General features: G+C 35.0%; 1 protein-coding gene across 1 annotated transcript in view; it reads right to left on the bottom strand.

The window, feature by feature from the left end:
* Window positions 1–18,582, bottom strand: part of CDH12 (cadherin 12) — an 864,393-nt gene that overhangs the window by 158,651 nt on the left and 687,160 nt on the right. Inside the window, exon 6 of the mRNA XM_010955574.3 lies at window positions 13,159–13,453. Within this exon, the coding sequence (XP_010953876.1) occupies window positions 13,159–13,453 (295 nt within the window). The remainder of the gene's footprint in view (window positions 1–13,158; window positions 13,454–18,582) is intronic.

An 18,582-nucleotide genomic window follows, 5' to 3' on the forward strand; every position in this document is an offset into this window, starting at 1 on the left:
GGTCTGCTAGTAGAATACTTCCCAGCTTCCTAGAGTTATATTTTCTAACTACTATATTCTGTTATTTCAATGGAATGGTACTTTGAAACAAAGAAGAAATAAATGTGTTTGTTCAATCCATTTGCATGAATTTGAACCTGAAGACATTACTTTTAATATCCACTGGACATATTTTTGCACATATTTTATTGTATTGTATACCTATCACATCTCATTTCTGGTGTGCTATGTCTCTAAATATTTTGGATGAATGATATTTCATTAAAAATATATGTATTCTTAGAAGCAGCTGTTTGTAGAGATGTCCTCCTTATGTGATTGACTTGGTACAATTACAAGTATGAAGATAGGAGAAAAAAAGTAATTAAAGACTCTTATCTTCTCCAAGTCTAAAACCCCACAGGAGAAAAAGCCACTGAAGGAAGGAAGAAATATTAGTGTTTATTAAAACCCTTCTAGGGTTTCTTTTTTCTTTTCCACAAATGGTATCTCTTTGGATCCTTATAACATTTTTTTAGTGGTAAATAGTACTAACAATCAAAGCTTTAGTAAAAGGAAACACTTTTATAAACATTCCCCCACCCTTCATCAAATTTGAATTCAGATCTTTGTTACTCCAGGGTCTACTTTGTTTTCCCTATAATAGGCTGCCTTTCTAGAATCACAACCTTTCTTAGCAGTCTTCTGTAAACATTATTTAAATTTTGCTCTCGTGAGTTGTTCCAGTCCTTTTTAAGATACTTTCCACTAGCTTTCATGAGAAATAAATATGCAAACCCAAAAATGATCTTGTAAATTTTTCCTTTTTCTGCTATTTACAAAATAATAATCTTATTGTCACAGGAAAAACACTCAAAACTAACTTTAAAAGCTCTCCCTGGTTTAGAAGCTCTAGACATGCTTCTGACTATTAGGAATTAATACATGAAGACAGTGTTCTTGGTAATTAGGTATGGAGATCTATTACTGTTCAGGTAACATATAAATCATAGTTTAAAAAATACAAAATACTGGGGAGGGTATAGCTCAGTGGTAGAGCACCGTGCTTAGCATGTGCAAGGTCCTGGGTTCAACTCTGGTATCTCCATTAAAAATAATAATAATAATTAATTAATGAATAAATAAACCTAATTACCTCCACCCAAAAAAACCCCCACAAAATAGAATTTCTCTACATTGTTTTCAAGTGAATTTTTGTACAAAGCTAAGACCTACTAGAAAACGAATTCTTTATAATCCCATTTGTATTTTTGATGTTTGGAATTCTTTGTTAAATTATACACCAGATTATTTTTCTAAAGAAAAAAAAAATATAAGTAGTAAAATTTACACAAACGTGTTAATTTCTAGAATATCCGTTCTCGCTAGCTGGGCAGAAATGAGATTAATGGAAGAGAATTCAGTTTAAATAATAAATGAATATATTTGACAATAGAAGTATGAACATAATTACATGAGTGAGTTGTTTCTAATTGAGGCTTTTAGCTAAATAAGTACTTAATATTAATTATAAAATACTACTTCTATGAAGATGACAATTTTTTTCAGAAATGGTAATTATATATTTTTTAAAGATTTTAAAGTGGAGATATGTTTTCTATTACAGTGAAGTTTCTACTAAAGTCTCATGGTAACTGTTTTCAGAGTAAATCATTTCACTGTCAAACAACATATACTTGATTAAATAAAGGGGAAAAGAGAAGAAAAAGTCATGAAACAAGACCTTTCGATATTCAGGCTGCCACCGATTGCTTTCTTGTCTAATCTGAATTGTGCAATAGCTAATCATATTTTGGCACTTTCTTGCTATCAAAGCATTTCACGAAATTACCCCATTACAATGTTTTTCTAAGAAGCAAAATTCATACGGTGACAGTTTAATTGACATGTTTCTTTTTCTTCCATTGCCATTGCCAATTAAACAAATTGTACCATATTTTGATATTCATTTTTGTTAATTATTTATAAAATTGTAGCCTCTGATTTTTTTTTTTTTCTTTTCAAAGTTCAGTTTCTTGGTCAGATGCGAAAATCATGCCAGGCTGGGTAAACTCATCAACCGTACTTTCTGAGGAAGGTTCCCGTAACATTTATTAAGTAGTAATTGTTAATACTGGCTGTTGCTTTAAATTCGGTTTCAGTAATTTTTAAGTTTTCTTTCATCACTTATATCTCAGTGAGGCAAAGAACTTACAAATTGAGAAATCATACAGGAGAAGAATGTTTCAACTAAATCTAGGGTTCTCTTCTTTCAACCATCTTAGCTCAGGTTACATTTTTTTTAATGAAAAAATATGGTTACATAATTAAGATAAGAATTATTCTTACAGGAAAATAGAAAACACTTTATCATGAATTTTTAGTACTTAAGACAGTACTTAAGTGATTATAATACATTCAAAACCTTCCTTTCAGCACCAATTAAATAAGAGCATACGATCTCATGCCATGTGCAGTGTTACTGTGGGGCTTGCTTCTGCTTGTCATTTGTCCTCTAGTCCTGTCATTTCTTTTTTTTTTTTTGAGGAGGGTTTTTCTATAATAAACACTCCCTTTCTTCATACAGCTCTTTAAAAATGTTGACCTTATCTTAACCTCCTCTCTGATACTCAATCCACTATTGTATGGCTCAACAAACTTGTCCTGTAAAGGGTTAGATTGTGTATGTTCTAGGCTTTGCCTGTCATTCGGTCTCTGTTGCCCACCTGCCATTAGCATGTGAAAACGGCCCCAGAGAGCACATAAATGAACAAGCGTGACCTGTGACTATATTCCACCAAAAACAGGAATGTGCTGGAGTCAGCCCACAGAGGGTAGTCTGCTGCCCCTGCACTAGACCTTTGGAATGAAAGCTCTCTGAAGGGAGATGCTTTGTCTGTTTCTCGCATCATTCTAACCACAATTCCTGAAAGCGTGTACATAAAGGTATCCCATAAATATTTGCATCTGTTGAACACACACATAGAATAAAACATTTGGTGAAATAAAATAGTATGATTTGGAAAATACTTGGATCCTGTACAAATCAGAGCTTCTCTGAGTAATTACTTGGCTTGCTGGTGAGTTACTCTGCTGGGATAATAGAGCAGTTTCAGTTTTTTAGTTGAATCAGTGCCACTCCTGATTTTATTGCGAATTTGATTAAAATAAACAGATTTTCCGGGCTAATTCTTGGATAGACTTTTATAGTGACATGCTCTTTACTGCTTTGAATTGCATACTGTTGTCACATTGAGTTATTTCCAGACATAGATTTCAAGCCCTTCATCATGTTTGGGTTAAAGATCTCATTAACTCAGTAGTCCTGCCATTTTGCCTGTCTTGGAGTCTGTTCTTTTGATGGAAGATTTTCACCTCAATCAATGAGTATAATCCATCAGTGTCTGGCTGCTTGACGTTCTTTTCCTTAATACTAAGCTTACTTTATACTCATCTTCATACCTCAGCCCATTGTACAATGGAAAGCAGAAACAAAAATTATTTTGCAAAATGTGGCTGACATCTATGTGGGATACGGAGAACAAGCAAGTGAACCTCAGAGCACTCTTGTTGCCAGCAGGGTTTTCTACAGGTGCAACTACTCTCATGATCACTTATTATAAAGCAAAAGACAACTGGGCCAAGGTAGCCTTGTGCCTACTTTTGTGTACAAAAAAGAAATAGAATAGAGCAAATAAGGGGGAAAAAAAATAAAGAAGAAAGAAAGAAAAAGAAAAACAGTGCCACAGCTGGAAGGCAACTTTAAAGAAAAATAATGTTCATAGCTATCCTGCCAGTAGCTGGCAAAGCAGTTTTTATAAAACATATTTAATGTTTACAACCACTTGGAAGCTGGGAAAAGAGTAATACTTTGAAAATATGTTTAATGTTTTCAACCACTCAGTGGCCAAGAAGCAACTTCTGCTAACATATATTTAATGCTTAGAGTCATTTGGTGGTTAGAGGGGAAAAAAAAAAGGAACTTCTTGTTAATTTTTAACATTTATTGCTGATCAGTGGCTACTAAAGCGACTATCAGTGCAGGATGGTTTATGTTTAGGGACACACTGAGCTGCTACTAAAACAATTCATACACTTCTCTCAAGGCCACACAGAACCTGTCAATAGCATTACCTTTGCAATGGCACCAATAATAAAAACATAGGAACCAAACAGAGGCATAAAATGCTCCCGGAACACACAGCCATAACATCCGACAACCCTGAGAATTGTGCTGCCATGCTGTGTGCTGTGGACACTTCGCTGCTGACACCAGAGGGATCCCCAGGCCTCGCTCAATGTCATCAAATGTGTTAAAGCCACTCAGCAGATTGCAAAGCAAAAGTTTAATCTGATAACTGGTGTTTCTTACTAATCAACAGCTTGTCTCTACACGTTAAGATAAAGAGTATTCTACACCAAAGCAAATGTAAATTGGGATGAAAAGTTTATTAGGTTTTTATATAGACTTGATATAGTTTGAACAAAATACAATAGTAAATATTGAGCTCATGTGTCCCAGGGAGGGACTATACGGAAAAGAGAAAGATAATTAGATGGGACCCCTACAGGGTAGGCATTCTCCTGCAAGTTTTCTGAGAAGGATCATCAAACCATTAACAGGATCCTTCCCCATTTATTGATTGCATTTTTTCCAAGCATTGTGGCAAATGCTAGACATACATTTCTCCTTTACTACTTGAAATATACCTCTGGGAATAAGGCTTTTGTTTGTTTGTTTATTTGTTTTAAAGTCAGGTTATTTATTTGAGATCTTTCTTTTTTATTTTTGAAGTCCTTTTTCAACTTATTTAATTTTTAAAATTCATTTTTAAATTTTGTTTGTTTTTTGTTGTTTTGTGCTTTTGTTTTGTTGTTGTTGTTATTGTTTGCTTTGGGCAGGGAGGTAATTAGGTTTAATTTCTTATTTTAATGGTGGTCTTGGGGATTGAACCCAGAACCTTGGGCTTGCTAAGCACAAATTCTACCACTGAGCTATACCCTCCCTGCCGGGAATAAGATATTTTTACTCCTCATTTGTAGGTAAGGAAGACAAAGCGCAATGAAGTCAAATTATCTATGCAAACACTTACAACTAGAACATCGTAGAGCAGGATTTGGACTCTTAACAAGTTCAAGGCCCACATGCTGCATGACTAGAACATGTGACAACAGAGTTCTGTCCTCTATGTCTGTAGAAATTTTTTTTCATTGACTGTAAGAATAGAAGAGATATGTTCCAACATGGAAAAAAAAAGGGTAAAAAACTAGTATTTTGATTTTGGATTCTGGCTTTATCTAATTCCTAGGTCATATCAAAATAGTCCCTCATATAAAAATTTGGACTCAGCTCAACAAATTAAGAAGGAAATTCAAAAGGCATGAAGGATCCCTGATTTCAACATTGTTAATGCATGTGGAAAATATAGCTTAGAGGTGAGCACTTTTATAAACACCCTATGTCCCTTTAAGAATCAAAGATATCTACTTGCTCTTTGCTTATCTTCTAGAATAACTTAGTCCTAAAGCCTAGATGGGGTGGGAAAAGGTAGACTTTTGTGCAGGCAGAGATATAACATTGGAGAAGTTGGGGAGGAGCTGCAGTGGACCAGATCAAGGTGCTGGAGCCAGAGCAGAGTGAGGAAGGTGTCCACACAGAAGGTCTGGCAAGCGGTACCAGAGATCGGTTAGCATGAGAAAGGCATCTATGTGTGGGAAATGCAGCCCTGCGTGGGGATTCAGACGCTCATGAGGTGAGCAAAACCTCCATCCTCACAGTGGAGGAGAGAAGATATTGGCAAAAGCCAGTTCAGATTTTCAAAGTTGGAATGGAGTCACCAGAGCAACTGCAATGGGTCTGGAGGGGTAGTGGCCATGAAAGATTGGACTTGATCAAATAAGAAAGTGTATTAAGGACAAAAGCCAGATTTCTCATTCTTGGCAAAAAGAGTTATAAATCATAAAAGGATTTTAAAAAATAAAATAAAATAAATCTGGACTAAATGGTGGTGTTAGATTAGAGTTGGATGTATTAGTGCAAAATCATGGCTTTCAAGATATGTAGAAGGATACAGAAATAAATATCACGGAGGTCCATGTACATAGATATATTCTTTGGCTGTGCCCACTGAGAGGGGCTGGGAGCAGTGATTCTCTGATAACAAAGAGCACACTAGATTTTGGCTTCTAAGTATTATTCTCCATAAAGGTGGAAAGAGAGCTCTTTGGAGAAATAGCTTTCTTCTAGGCTGAGGCAGCCAACATGCAAGACAAGTCCAAAACATATTTTTGAGCCAGAAAGTAAGAGAGAATTCAAGTAATGAAGGGGAATGTTAAAAGGACATAAAGTCAGCTTAAAGAAGCTTTCATTGGCCAAATCTAAAATGATTTCAATGTGAAAATAATGATACCAATAGATCAGAATCAATTTAATAGAATAAGAAAGCTTGAGACTATACAGATATAAATTAATAGATAAATAATTTGAAAGTGTCATGAGGACTAGGTTATTTCTCCAGGGTTAAAATACCTCTTGACAAAAAATATAATGATTATAGAAAAGAGAAAGAGTAACTTTACAGTGGAATCATCATCTAATGTGGACAGTGTTTAAGATGGCCCTCAGTTATGCCTGCCTTCAGTATTCACAACTTTGTCTAACCCCTTTTACTGGAGTGTAGATAAGCTTATCAAATTGATCTTCACCAATAGGTATAATATGGCCGGCGTGATAGGATATCATTTCCAAGGTAACAACCACAGGAGTGGTATTCCCCTATGGGTGAATCTTCAGATGAGACCGTATTTCTGATTGCCAGCTTAAATATAAATCTAGGAAAGACTTTGAAGCAGATACACACAGCAAAGCTGAACCCAAATTCATGTCCCAAGCAAACCAAGAGATAATATATTTTTGTAGTTTTGAACCTCTAAATTGTGGAGTAATTTATTACATAGCAATAGATAACAACAATTTCATACCTGTTAGCGAGGTGCTGCCATAATAAATACTTAAAATGTGGGAGTGGTTTTGCAGTCAGGCAGCAGGCTTTGAGGAGAATGTCAGTATAAAGTACCTTGAACCCACTGTTTATTCAGTGTTGAACTTGGAAGGTGCTCTAGGTGGGGGCTTGAAGGAAAGTAAGAACATCTTATTGAGAACTAGAGGAAGAGAGATCATTGTTATGCAGTGACAGAAATACAGCAAAACTGTTGCCTATTGGTTTTTTTTTTTTTTTTTTGACAGTGGAAAATAGACCTGGTGACTTGTAAACAAAAGGGATCCACGTCTTGCTGCTTGTAAAGATTCCTGGTCTTTCCAGATAGCAAATAATGCTAAAATTAAGAAATGGCTTCTAAGCAAAGATTAAATCTAGGACATAGAAAGCATGGTCAAAAGACAAAACCATGGGAGTGTCTAAAAAATAAATCTCTTTTTAGGATCTTAGTAAGATCAAGGATGGTTCATTGGTTTACTGTATAGTCAGACAAAATTCCCTCTTAAGAGATTAACTGAATGTACATCTTAAAGATTCCTGCCATTAAACTATAAGGATTCTAATTCATGTAAGGGCTTTGTCATTCAGACATCTCAGTAGGGCCAAGGTAGAGAAGAATTTATCTTGAAGAGATTTTTTGTCTAGTTCAGTGAACTCCATGAAGACTAATGGGATAGCCATACGAACCACAATGTTCTTAAAATGAGTTCTACATGTAGAAACATCACAAGCATAGACTGAAGAAGGAGAGTCAGAAATGGTACAGTGAGGAGAGGCCTTTGGACCCATTGGATTCTGTTATTAGGAAGCCAACAAGAGCTGCTAAGTTTCAAGTACAGGCTACATGTCATGAAAAAGGAAGGATAACTCAGATGGTAGAACCAAGAGCCCAAACAGTCAAACTGAGATACATGAACAAATATTCCCGGGCTTTGGAATCTAATCAAAGAGCTTTCAGCACTTACCTTCTAGATTTCAAAAACATCATGAACCAGTAAGAGCTTTATTCCATGCATTTTACTGCTTTTTTAACAGAAATGTCTACACATGCTATCCGTGCCTATCTCACCATTGTATGCTGGGTGTATGTGGAGTAAGTAACTGGTCCCTTTATCGTCGTAGGTCTGCTGATCAGGAGGAAATAAATCCAAGGAAACTCATTTGACTTGGACTTGATTTATGATGAGTTTCTGGACATTGAACTTATGCAATAAGGGGAAAAGATTTTCCTGGTCCTAGAAAGGGTCTGGGTATATATTGTATGACATACTAACATGAATTTTGGGGGGCCTGAGGGTGAACATGGTAGGCAGACTATGAGAGGGCCCTCAATGTTTTCAACTTCTTGTATACATGCTTTTGTGTAATTCCATTCTCTGAATGTGGACTGGACTTACTTCTAACAATCATAAGATGGCAGAAAGGATGGGATATCACTTTCAAGACTAGGTTATAATAGACAGTGGCTTTGAACAGAGATGTTCTCTCTTTCCAACTCACCCTGGGGCCAGACAGCTGCCATATTGTGAGGTATCCCTACAGAGAGGTTCATGTAGTAAGGGACTGAGGCCTGCCAACAACTACATGGATAATCACAGAAGCAATTCCTACCTCCCCTCAATTAAGCCTTTAGATCAGACCATAGCCCCAGCCAACAGTTTGGATGCAACCTCTTGAGAGACCTTGAGTCAGAGGTACCCAGCTAAGCTGCTCCTGGATATCCATGCTTCTGTGAGATAATAAGTGCTTGTTATTTTACATTGCTATGTTTTTAGTTAATGTATTATGAAGTAACAGATAACTAATGCACAAGCTTCATCAACTAATAGAAATGAACATTATTAGTAACAGGCAAATTAAAACCATGTTCTGCCTGATAGAATGCAACAAGAATACAGCAACGCCTTTGAGATACACCTAACAAAGATGAACATACTCAGTTTTCACATGATGAAACATCAGACAGACCCAATATGAGGGACATTTTGAAAAATAACTGGCCAGAAATCTTCAAACCTGTTAGAGTCATCAAAGTCAAGAAAAGGTAAGGAACTGTTCCAGACTGAAGGAAACTAAAGAGACCTGGCATGTAAATGTGGTATGCGATTTTGACCTGGAACATTTTGTTATATAAGGCACTATGGAGATGATTGAAGCTTGAATAGGGTCAAAGGATTAGATTGTAATAGGCATCAATGTTGATTTCGTGATTTTAATAATCATATTTTGGTTGTACAGGGAAAATGTCTTTATTTGTAGAAAACAGCCAACATTCTTTCTCCAGCCTCCAGACAAAGACTATGCTTATGGGACACAGATAGAAGCCACTGATAGTTTGTTCAACTTAACACTATTTGAGCTGCTCTATGGGGCTATGGCTGGCCTGTATGATTAAGATATTTGCTTTATCATTCCTGGGTTTGTCTTTTTATGACACTTCTGTGAAAGCAAGGAAACGTGGAGATTTATATATGTTTAAAAAATAATAATGGTGTCATAAATTAATGTTAGGTATAGTCAGAATTCCTCAGATTTTCTTTTAAGCAAGGACCCCAATCCTCAAATTATAATATAATACGATAAAGTAATAGGCACTCCAAAGTCTTAACCAGATCATCTGAGATTAAAAACTAAATCTAAAGCTCCTAAAGAAATTGTAGAAGCCCCTAAGCCTGAAAAAATGCATAGCCGATTGCAATTAACTCTGTTCTAAAGAGCCTGAGGGTCATGCCTACTTTCTGATACACAGGAGTTAAGTTTTCATAGAAAGATCAAATTGTAAACAATCCTGCATGGAGTTATTGTAATGGTTAAATAAAACAGGGGATGCAGTATCTATGAGGTCACCTTGCCCCTAACTATTGCTCAAGAAATGCTAGGTCTTACTACAAAAATTACGACTCACAATTAACACCCATAAAATGTGTTATAGGGACTTGGTTACGAATAACCCAATCAGGGCCTCAAAATGGCTTAGCTCAAACAGAGAAAGATAAGACAAGTATGCATGCGGATTTAAAGATGTTAAACCTGTCAGCACGCTAGAAAGAGTAACTTAAACTGAATGCCTTACTGATGCATAATCATCAGATATTAAAGAGGGCACATTACTGTAATTCATTGTTACTCCAGTGATCTTAAGGAATAAAGACCACATTCATAACGTCCAAATTTGTCTCCAAGGAGAAACTTTGAGTTGGGGAATATCTGGATCATTAAGTAATTTCCTTAGGTCAGAGTCAAAGCACTTTATCTGTGAACATTACTTCCATGGCAGATTGGCTGTAGCACAAGTTAGTAACAAAGTGACCTTTCTCTCAAACAATTCAGATTCACTAGAATTGTCTTCAGCTTTCAGGAACTGAATATATTCCACAGTCTTGTAAGTCTTAAATATTGATTTTCCTCTGAGATCTCTACCCACCCTGCTCACCATCTTCCCTTCTTTGAAGAGTTATGTTCTTTATAATTTTCCATGTTAGTTAATTTTTATTCCAGGTTTAATTGTTCATCATAGTTTCAGATGTACAATCCATTATTGCTAAATTGACATTTGCCTAATAGGCTATTTCTTGATCTTTTGTGTTACAAAGTAAGCTATTTTACTATATACATTTTTAAATTGGTTGACTCTTTCATTAAAAATGAAATAGTCAGATTCTCACTTATTGGGAAAGGACAGTTATTTCCTAGAGAATATCTCAAACTTAGGTATACAAAATCGACAGTGGGATTTGCTGAAACAATATCGACACTGTCCAATACACCATGGTGAGTTCTATCTGGTCTCGACAAAAAATTATTTTAGTACTCCAAGGAAAATGATATAGAGGCAGGAATGGATTATGTGGGATGTGGAGAAAGAAAAGAGAATAGTCATTGGACAAAGTGACTTAGAGCAGTACACCGTGTCCATATGGTGAAAAGAGTGTGCTTGGAAATGGAGTCCAAGTGCTCCAGGAACATGGATGGGATGCCTGGCGGCTGAGCACGTTTCGTGAGCCCTAAGTTGGTCAGGTAAAGGCAGAAACAACAAACACCATAAATCTAACTGGGTCCCCTGTTAATGGATGTTTTTTGGTAGTATGTGTATAGGCAGGATTCTGGAGAATGGCAAAAGTAGTGTACAATAGATATTTAATTTCTAATATTGAACTTGTTAATTCGTGTTTAAACCTCTTAGTATTTATTTGAGAAGGGCGTATTATGTAAATGTGTTCCAAAAAATACCTGGGTGAACTCCTGGCATATGATATGGTTTCATGTTTAAAAGAAATATTCTGTTATTGGAAAAAAAATTAAAACGGGATGGTACATTGAAAATCAGTTTCAGTATTTACTGAGGTCTCTTGAATAATCAATGAGGAATTTCAGTAATGGTGCATGACAAAACATTTTAAAGAACCTATTCTTCCATAGATCTTTTTGATAACTCACAGCCCCACAGCAAATTATGTCTCAGCCCAGTACCACATGAAAGGTGGGACCTCTTTGTTCTCTCACTCACCTACCTTTCGCCTGATTTTCCAGATTTGTTTCTCTCTTCAGGCACTAGCTGCAAACTCCTTATACAAAGGCTCAGCCCTGAAGCCTTATCCTTTATCCTAATTGGCACAACAAAAGACCTAATTGTTATCTAATAAGATAGAATTTTCTAATGCTGTAGAGGGATGTGTGTATTTGCTTTAAGGATGCTGTGTCAGTAATAAAGAGTAACTAAGGGTCATAAATTTATGTAAATATTTCCAATTTACATGAAGTAAGTACTGGTTTAAAGCATTTATGTACAGAATTGCATTGTCTTCTTAAAAGTCATACTTTTCCTTAAAATACTACCTTCATTTTTTTCCCCTTGTAAAATCAAGGCACAATTTTAAAAACAGTTCTTCCCCATTTTCAAGGGACTACCTTCTAATAGACATCTTCCCAATTGTACTTCTAAATCTCTAGCAATCATAGCACCGCTTAAAAGAGGCAGCTCAAAAAAAAAAAAAAAATGTAGCAGAAACTGAATAAAAGATTTGCAGCCCTGAGTATGCACACAAGAATTTTAAATCGAAGTGAACTCCTCTGAGCTGATTTCTTAGGTCAAGGAGAGAATATGGTCTTTGAATGCCTGATAAGGTCACAGACACAATTTCAAGTGCATTTATGGTAAATCCCTGTGACACTCCTGCAGCCACGAACCTGCTTCTGCCCTCGGGGTAGTCTGTGCAATCTTCTTTGCATGCCTGGGATGATTGTGGGGGCAGCAGAAGCCCTCTGAGAAATGTCAGACTTAGGAAATGTTAACAGTGGCTCACATGCGAGAATTACAAGTTGAAATCTTGAAGTGATGAGTAGCTTTATCTTACCAATGTGCTAGAAACCAGAAGTTACCATAAAATCAATTGAGGGATTGGCAGTGGTGATTAAGGAATAAAAGTTATAATTTAAAATTGTCATTAAAGCTGGAATTCTTAACTCATTGACTTTAAAATACTTATTATAGGATTTTGTAAATGTAGGTGGCTATTGAAATGTGAATTTATATTATATTTAAATTATGAAGAATGATGTTAATACTGTAGACTAATTGTAAATTTATTCTAGTAAAGACTTTATAATGATATTTGCTTCTTAGTTTGATGGAATACCTACTATGAATTACTTACAGATGCAAAGGGTACAATAGCTTTTTTTCGGAACCTCTGTGGATAGCTACAAAGGATGCAGCACAACCCTTACAGAACTATTTCCAGATTCAAATGCAATGCTTTAGATAATGTATTTGGAGCCAAGACTTACTACCTGGTATTTGGTGTGTGTGTGGTAGTTACCTCCAGCACTGTGTAGGCGTCAGAATTTGTAACGACAATCAATTTCAGTACAAAGTGAGTTATGTACTTCAAGTCCAAAGGTATTCCATGAGCTCTGGGAAATGCAAAGATTGTAAAATAGTGAAGGATGTTATATATCTTAGCTGTTTATGTATCTATTTATACATTTAGAATGGAGCAGGAAGGAAAAAAATATTAAGTAGAAAAAAGAAAAACTTGGAAAAGTAAATGAAAATAACTGGATCCTCTACAGTGGAAGAATAATCTTCTGGGTTATAAATATGATGTTTACGTCAACCTGCAGAAAATAAATGTTGCAAAGACCTCGTAGCAATTGACAGAATTTTGATTTGCCTACTCACCCACAGGAGACATTTCTGGGACACTGGCAATGTAAGGTCCATCCAAAAACTTGGGCTCATTATCATTAATATCCTGCACTTTGATGATGAATTCTGATTCAGGCTCGAGGGGCTTCCTAGTTTCTATGTCCACAGCCTGAGCTCGGAGTGTATAGAAAGGTTTTTCTTCTCTGTCCAGGCTCCGTATTGCATGAATGTCCCCTGTAGTTTCGTCAATGGTAAAAACAGTGCCAGCGCCATCTCCCGAGAGGGTATATTTCACAGTGCCCTCTCCCTTATCTAAGTCAGAATGGAGCTTTAGGGAGGGAGAGAGACAGAGAAAGAGAAAGAGAGAGACAGAGAAACACCATTACAGGGATGATCCCACATTTAAAAGCCATACCTGCAATATATTTTTTTTATCAGAGAAGTTAAAGAAAAAACTTACGGTTCCTTTTTTCTTTTTTTTTTTCATCAACTTTTTGATTATAAACATTTTAAACAAACAAAAAAGTTGAAAAAAATGTGTGGTGCACACCAATAAATTACCTATACATTTCAGAGACTCCACCATTTATCTTTGAATTGCATAGATAGATCACATACCTATTCTTTCATTTTTCTGTCAATCCATCTTATTTCTCGATGCATTACAGAGATCAGAAGTGCAGCCCACAAATACATCAAAATGCAAAAATACAATTATTTTGACCCTTTGTGCTTACTTCTTTTATATACTTTGGGGGATAAAATTTTCATACAATGAAATGCACAACTCAAGTATATTTACTATTTACTGTTTCATTTTAAATAATTGTTGTAATAGAAATAAATTAGTTCATAAATATTAAATCATACTCCTTCCAAATATGCTGAAGATAAAAATCAATGATGTGAATCCAGTGAGAGTTAAGGTAAAAAAAAAAAAAAACAACTCAGAAAACATTGAGCTTTTTCACTTGAAAAGAGAGGAGAGTTTTGGGATACCAGGATGGTTTCGGGTAGGTATGGTAACTATCTCAGTTTAACAAACTGACTCTCAATGAATTATTCAATATTACTCAGTTAAATGATGGGTAGAATCACTGATTATCCTTTCACAGTCACAGAGAAATGGCTAGTTCTAATTCATTCTATATATTTGAAACCTGTGTATATATATAAATAGGTTATAAATATATTATGTATAGAAAAGTTTTGAATTTCTGCTATTTCTTTTGAAATTCAACAAATGTATAATTCACTGTAATACAGCATGGAATAAGATACACAGAAATATCATAAGAGAGAGGCCCAAAAAGAAAAGAAATTATCATATGAAAATGAATATATGTCTGTATATGCATGACTGGGACATTGTGCTGTACACCAGAGACTGACACATTGTAATTGACTATACTTCAATTAAAAAATAAAATTAAATATTAAAAAAAATAAGTTATCATTGTGAAACTGTAATTCAGTGTTTTTCAAACTGGAGTCCAAGAATTAATGTAAGATAGACATAGTCTTGGAGATCTATAAATTATCCAAGAATAAATATATATATACATAGTATTATATGATATAAATAGCTCATTATACATAGTTATCCCGAAACATGTATACTACTATATATATCTTATATGTAATATAAATTTGTATTCTATTTAAATTATAGAGAGTAAATGTTCTTATAAATAATACATTTTTCATCCAGATGCTGCTTTAAAATGTTTTAAACCATTCTCACTCATTTAGATACAGCCATCTGATTTCAATGTCCAAGTTTTTATTTTTAAAAGCTCATTCCAGTTAACAGATTGGCTAAAGTGAAAATGTTAAGCTTTTAAATTTTTAAATTTTTTTTTATGTTTCAACACAACCACAAAGCTTTAAAAATATTTCACATTATATAAATGTCCTTTTCAAGTAGGCTTTCTGTGTGTTAGTATTAATATCACGATACAAATACAGAAGCTCAGCTGTGGCTCCATCTTTGCTCTTAAACTCAACATTCTGCTTCAGGGTCAGTCAAATAACATCATCCCTCATATTAATGTCATCAAAATGAACTTATTCATTTTGTGAATTTGTATTTACTTCAAAATGTCTCTGAAAGTGTGTTTGTATAAAAGTGTGAGCGAAGGATTTAAACTGGGTAAATGATCTAATTTAAACAATGAGAAAACCATAAGGGAGCACCAGGTTTTGATTTTTTTTTTTTTACAAATGTCTATGTATTTTACTCCAGTCTAAGGCAAATTGCTATGAATGGCAGGAGGAAGTGTTTTTCCTCCTAATTTTTTATAAACTGCTATGAAGCATAGGAAGATTCAAGCGGAAAATCAAGCTGTCGATAAATGTTCTTTGAACTTAGGAATTTCAAATTACAAATTTCATCCGTACTATTAAACATAGTCAGCACAGTGGGCACTGCTTTTACTTTCAAATTTATCTAAAGATAGAAGACAGGCAAGCCCAATGCAAAAGCAATGACTTCATAAACTGGCTCCATTTTGCCAGCGGCTCCAAAAGAGCAAGTGGTGACATTGTGGGAAGCAAGAGAAAATTCTAAGTAGGTTTTCACAATGGGATCCAAGTCGAGTTACCAAAAAAATCTTCATTTAGCTAAAATCAGCTCTGTTTTCAAATGAACGTAAGAATGAAAAAGCCAATGTGTTTTTGGCTCTATTCAAAATCCAAGTTAAATTCAGTTCTTGCTACTCCTTACAGTTCCACCTTTTCCTCCTCATTTAAAGCTGGGTTTTGCAGAGATTAAAGCTTCAGAAAAAATATGTACAACACGTTAAATTTTTGAGCTGAAAATGAAATTGAAGAATGTAAAATTCTTGAGAGGATTAGAATTGTTACTGCACTTTGTTGCACGGCAATACCTTAAAGATGATCACGGGCAACAGTCAGCATTGACGGGCAATGTTTAAAATTATTTATTCAGTATTGATGAATCCAGCACACGGGTGACTAGCTAAAAGTATAGGTATTTTCCCAACGTCAATTCTAATATTAAATAAATGATGTTGGCCAGATGTTTGGTACTGTAGAATTTTCTTTGTATCACATATGAAATAATTTGAATAGAGAGTGTTACGAACTAACATGAAAATCCTCATCATTCCCTTACCAAGAGATAACTTCTTTTATCATTTTATATACTTTCCATTATATACATACACACATATATTCATATGTAGGTATATACATATCTGAAAGAGTATATACATAAATATATGTGTATATGCTTTTATCTTTATGTATAACATTCTTTGATCATAATTACATATACACATGATATAAAAATAAGAAATGAGTCCACATTTTCAATAACAATATGCCATAATCATTTTTCAGTGTAATTTGAGATTCTTCAGAATTATTTTCTAATATCTACATTCTATTCATTCAAGGAAGTTGAATGATTCAATGGGTTTCATTTATCCTTTCATAAATGATGTGATGAATGTGTTTGTTCTCCTGCTTAATTCCTTAAAAGAAAAGGGTAGTTATCAAGTCCAAAATATGGTAATTTTTATTAAGTAAGAAATTTTGAATCATGAATGATTTTAGAACTTGACAAAATCGGTTTCTTAAACCTTTCAGCAATGCAACTCAGGCTCAGCTTACGTTCTGAAGCTATTTAGTCCCTTTTGCATAAAGAAGGAGGGAGGATTACAGAAGGATCGACATGCTTAGCTTCACCTTTGGGTTGTGTTAACTACAGAAATCAGATAACACCACTTAACACAGGGGCTTTCAGCCACACTGACAGCAAACGAATACTTCCACGAGGATAAAATTATTTTCCTTTATAGCACTTTAAAAATAACAGCAAGAAATGTTTCTTATTCCAATTATTATTTTTTTTTAAAAGCTGTTTCTGAGTAGGTGCTGACTGTATTTACTGACTGAAGCAGCCAGCTCCAATAATATCATCTTTCAGTGTTGACACTTAAAATAAAATTTCTCCCAGAAACAGAGTCCCATAAATGGTGGCTATAGAAATGTGCACTGTCCAGGCAGTTGTTTTGTAGGAGGGCTGTTGTCATTTTGTGATGTTTTCCAAGTCATCTCAGATGGAGCGTGGAAATGAGACGCCAAGAGAAGCTTAAAAAAGATAGTGAGGACGAGCTTCCGAGTGTAAGTGAATCTGAATGTCAGGGCCCAAAAGTTTTGAGAAAGCTAATCTAAAGTTAAGTGTTTACTAGCATCTCTCTGAGTATATTTTAGAAACGGCTGCACACAAAAAAAGAAATTTGTTCTTATTTTCTCTGGGTTGAAAAGTGCACATAAAATGGAAAATGCTTTTTATATCTCTATATCCAGCAGTGGTTTTATTTCCATTCGCTATTTGCCAGAATAAGGGGTGGTTACGAGGCATGAGGAAAGCATGGAGTATGCTGGGAGGTGAACTGTCTGATTTTCGAAAAGGTAAGTTTTTGCCGGAAAATCAAAAACTGTGTTCAACAAATACTTGATTTGGTGCATTTACCTGCAAATTACTAATCATGTGTCTATAGGTATTATGGTACACAACAGATTGTTTTATAATCTGCTTTTTAGATGGATTATATTATAAACAATTTGCTGTATGAATACATATGAATTTATTGAATCTGCTCAAGTTAATCACAAGTATTTCCATCAAAGTAATACATTGAAATGGCTAAAATCAGAGTATGGAAAAGCTTGTGACACTCAATTTTACCCTCCTTTTTTCAGTCTCGTTCACCAGGACAATTCACTTTTTAACAGTTTCTGTTGCATTCTTACTAAAAAAACACAAAAGTGAATATTTGTTAAATGAATAAGTGTTATAATAGTATTTCTTTATCAATTTATCAATTTATATAATCCCTGTTGACTTTCAAACCCCAGGCCACCTTTTTCCGATAGAGTTGTTATATCATCTCTTCTACTTGTTATTAATGAAGCTCTGGTCTAAATAGTGTATGTGTATCTCTGTTTCTGAATTCAGCCACAGAATATAACTGTGATTCTCCATTTTCTAATATTATAGCATTAACACATTTATATCCCCTTATAACTCCTTCCCCATCTCACCCTCAGGTTCCACACATTCCGCTATCTGTATTATACAGAATTAGGCCCAAAGATTTGTCAGTTTGTTCTCTTTTTAAAAGTAAACTATGGTGGTTAATTTTATGTCTTAACTAGACTGGCTCATAGGATGCTCAAACTTTGGTCAAAGACTATTCTTGGATCAGTGAGAATGGTCCTGGATGAGAATACCGCTTGAATCAAATAGACTATATAAAGTAGATAGTTGTCCCTTATGTGTGGGTCCCATGCAATCAACTGAAGACCTGAAAAGAACAGACAAGCTGACCCTTCCTTGAGTGAGAGGGGATGCCTCCTTCCTGGGTGTCTTAAAGCTGGTATGTTGGTTTTTATCCTGCCTTCAGACTTGAACTGAACCATCAGCTC

The sequence above is a fragment of the Camelus bactrianus genome, chromosome 3, assembly GCF_048773025.1.
Source record: "Camelus bactrianus isolate YW-2024 breed Bactrian camel chromosome 3, ASM4877302v1, whole genome shotgun sequence".
NCBI lineage: Eukaryota > Metazoa > Chordata > Mammalia > Artiodactyla > Camelidae > Camelus > Camelus bactrianus.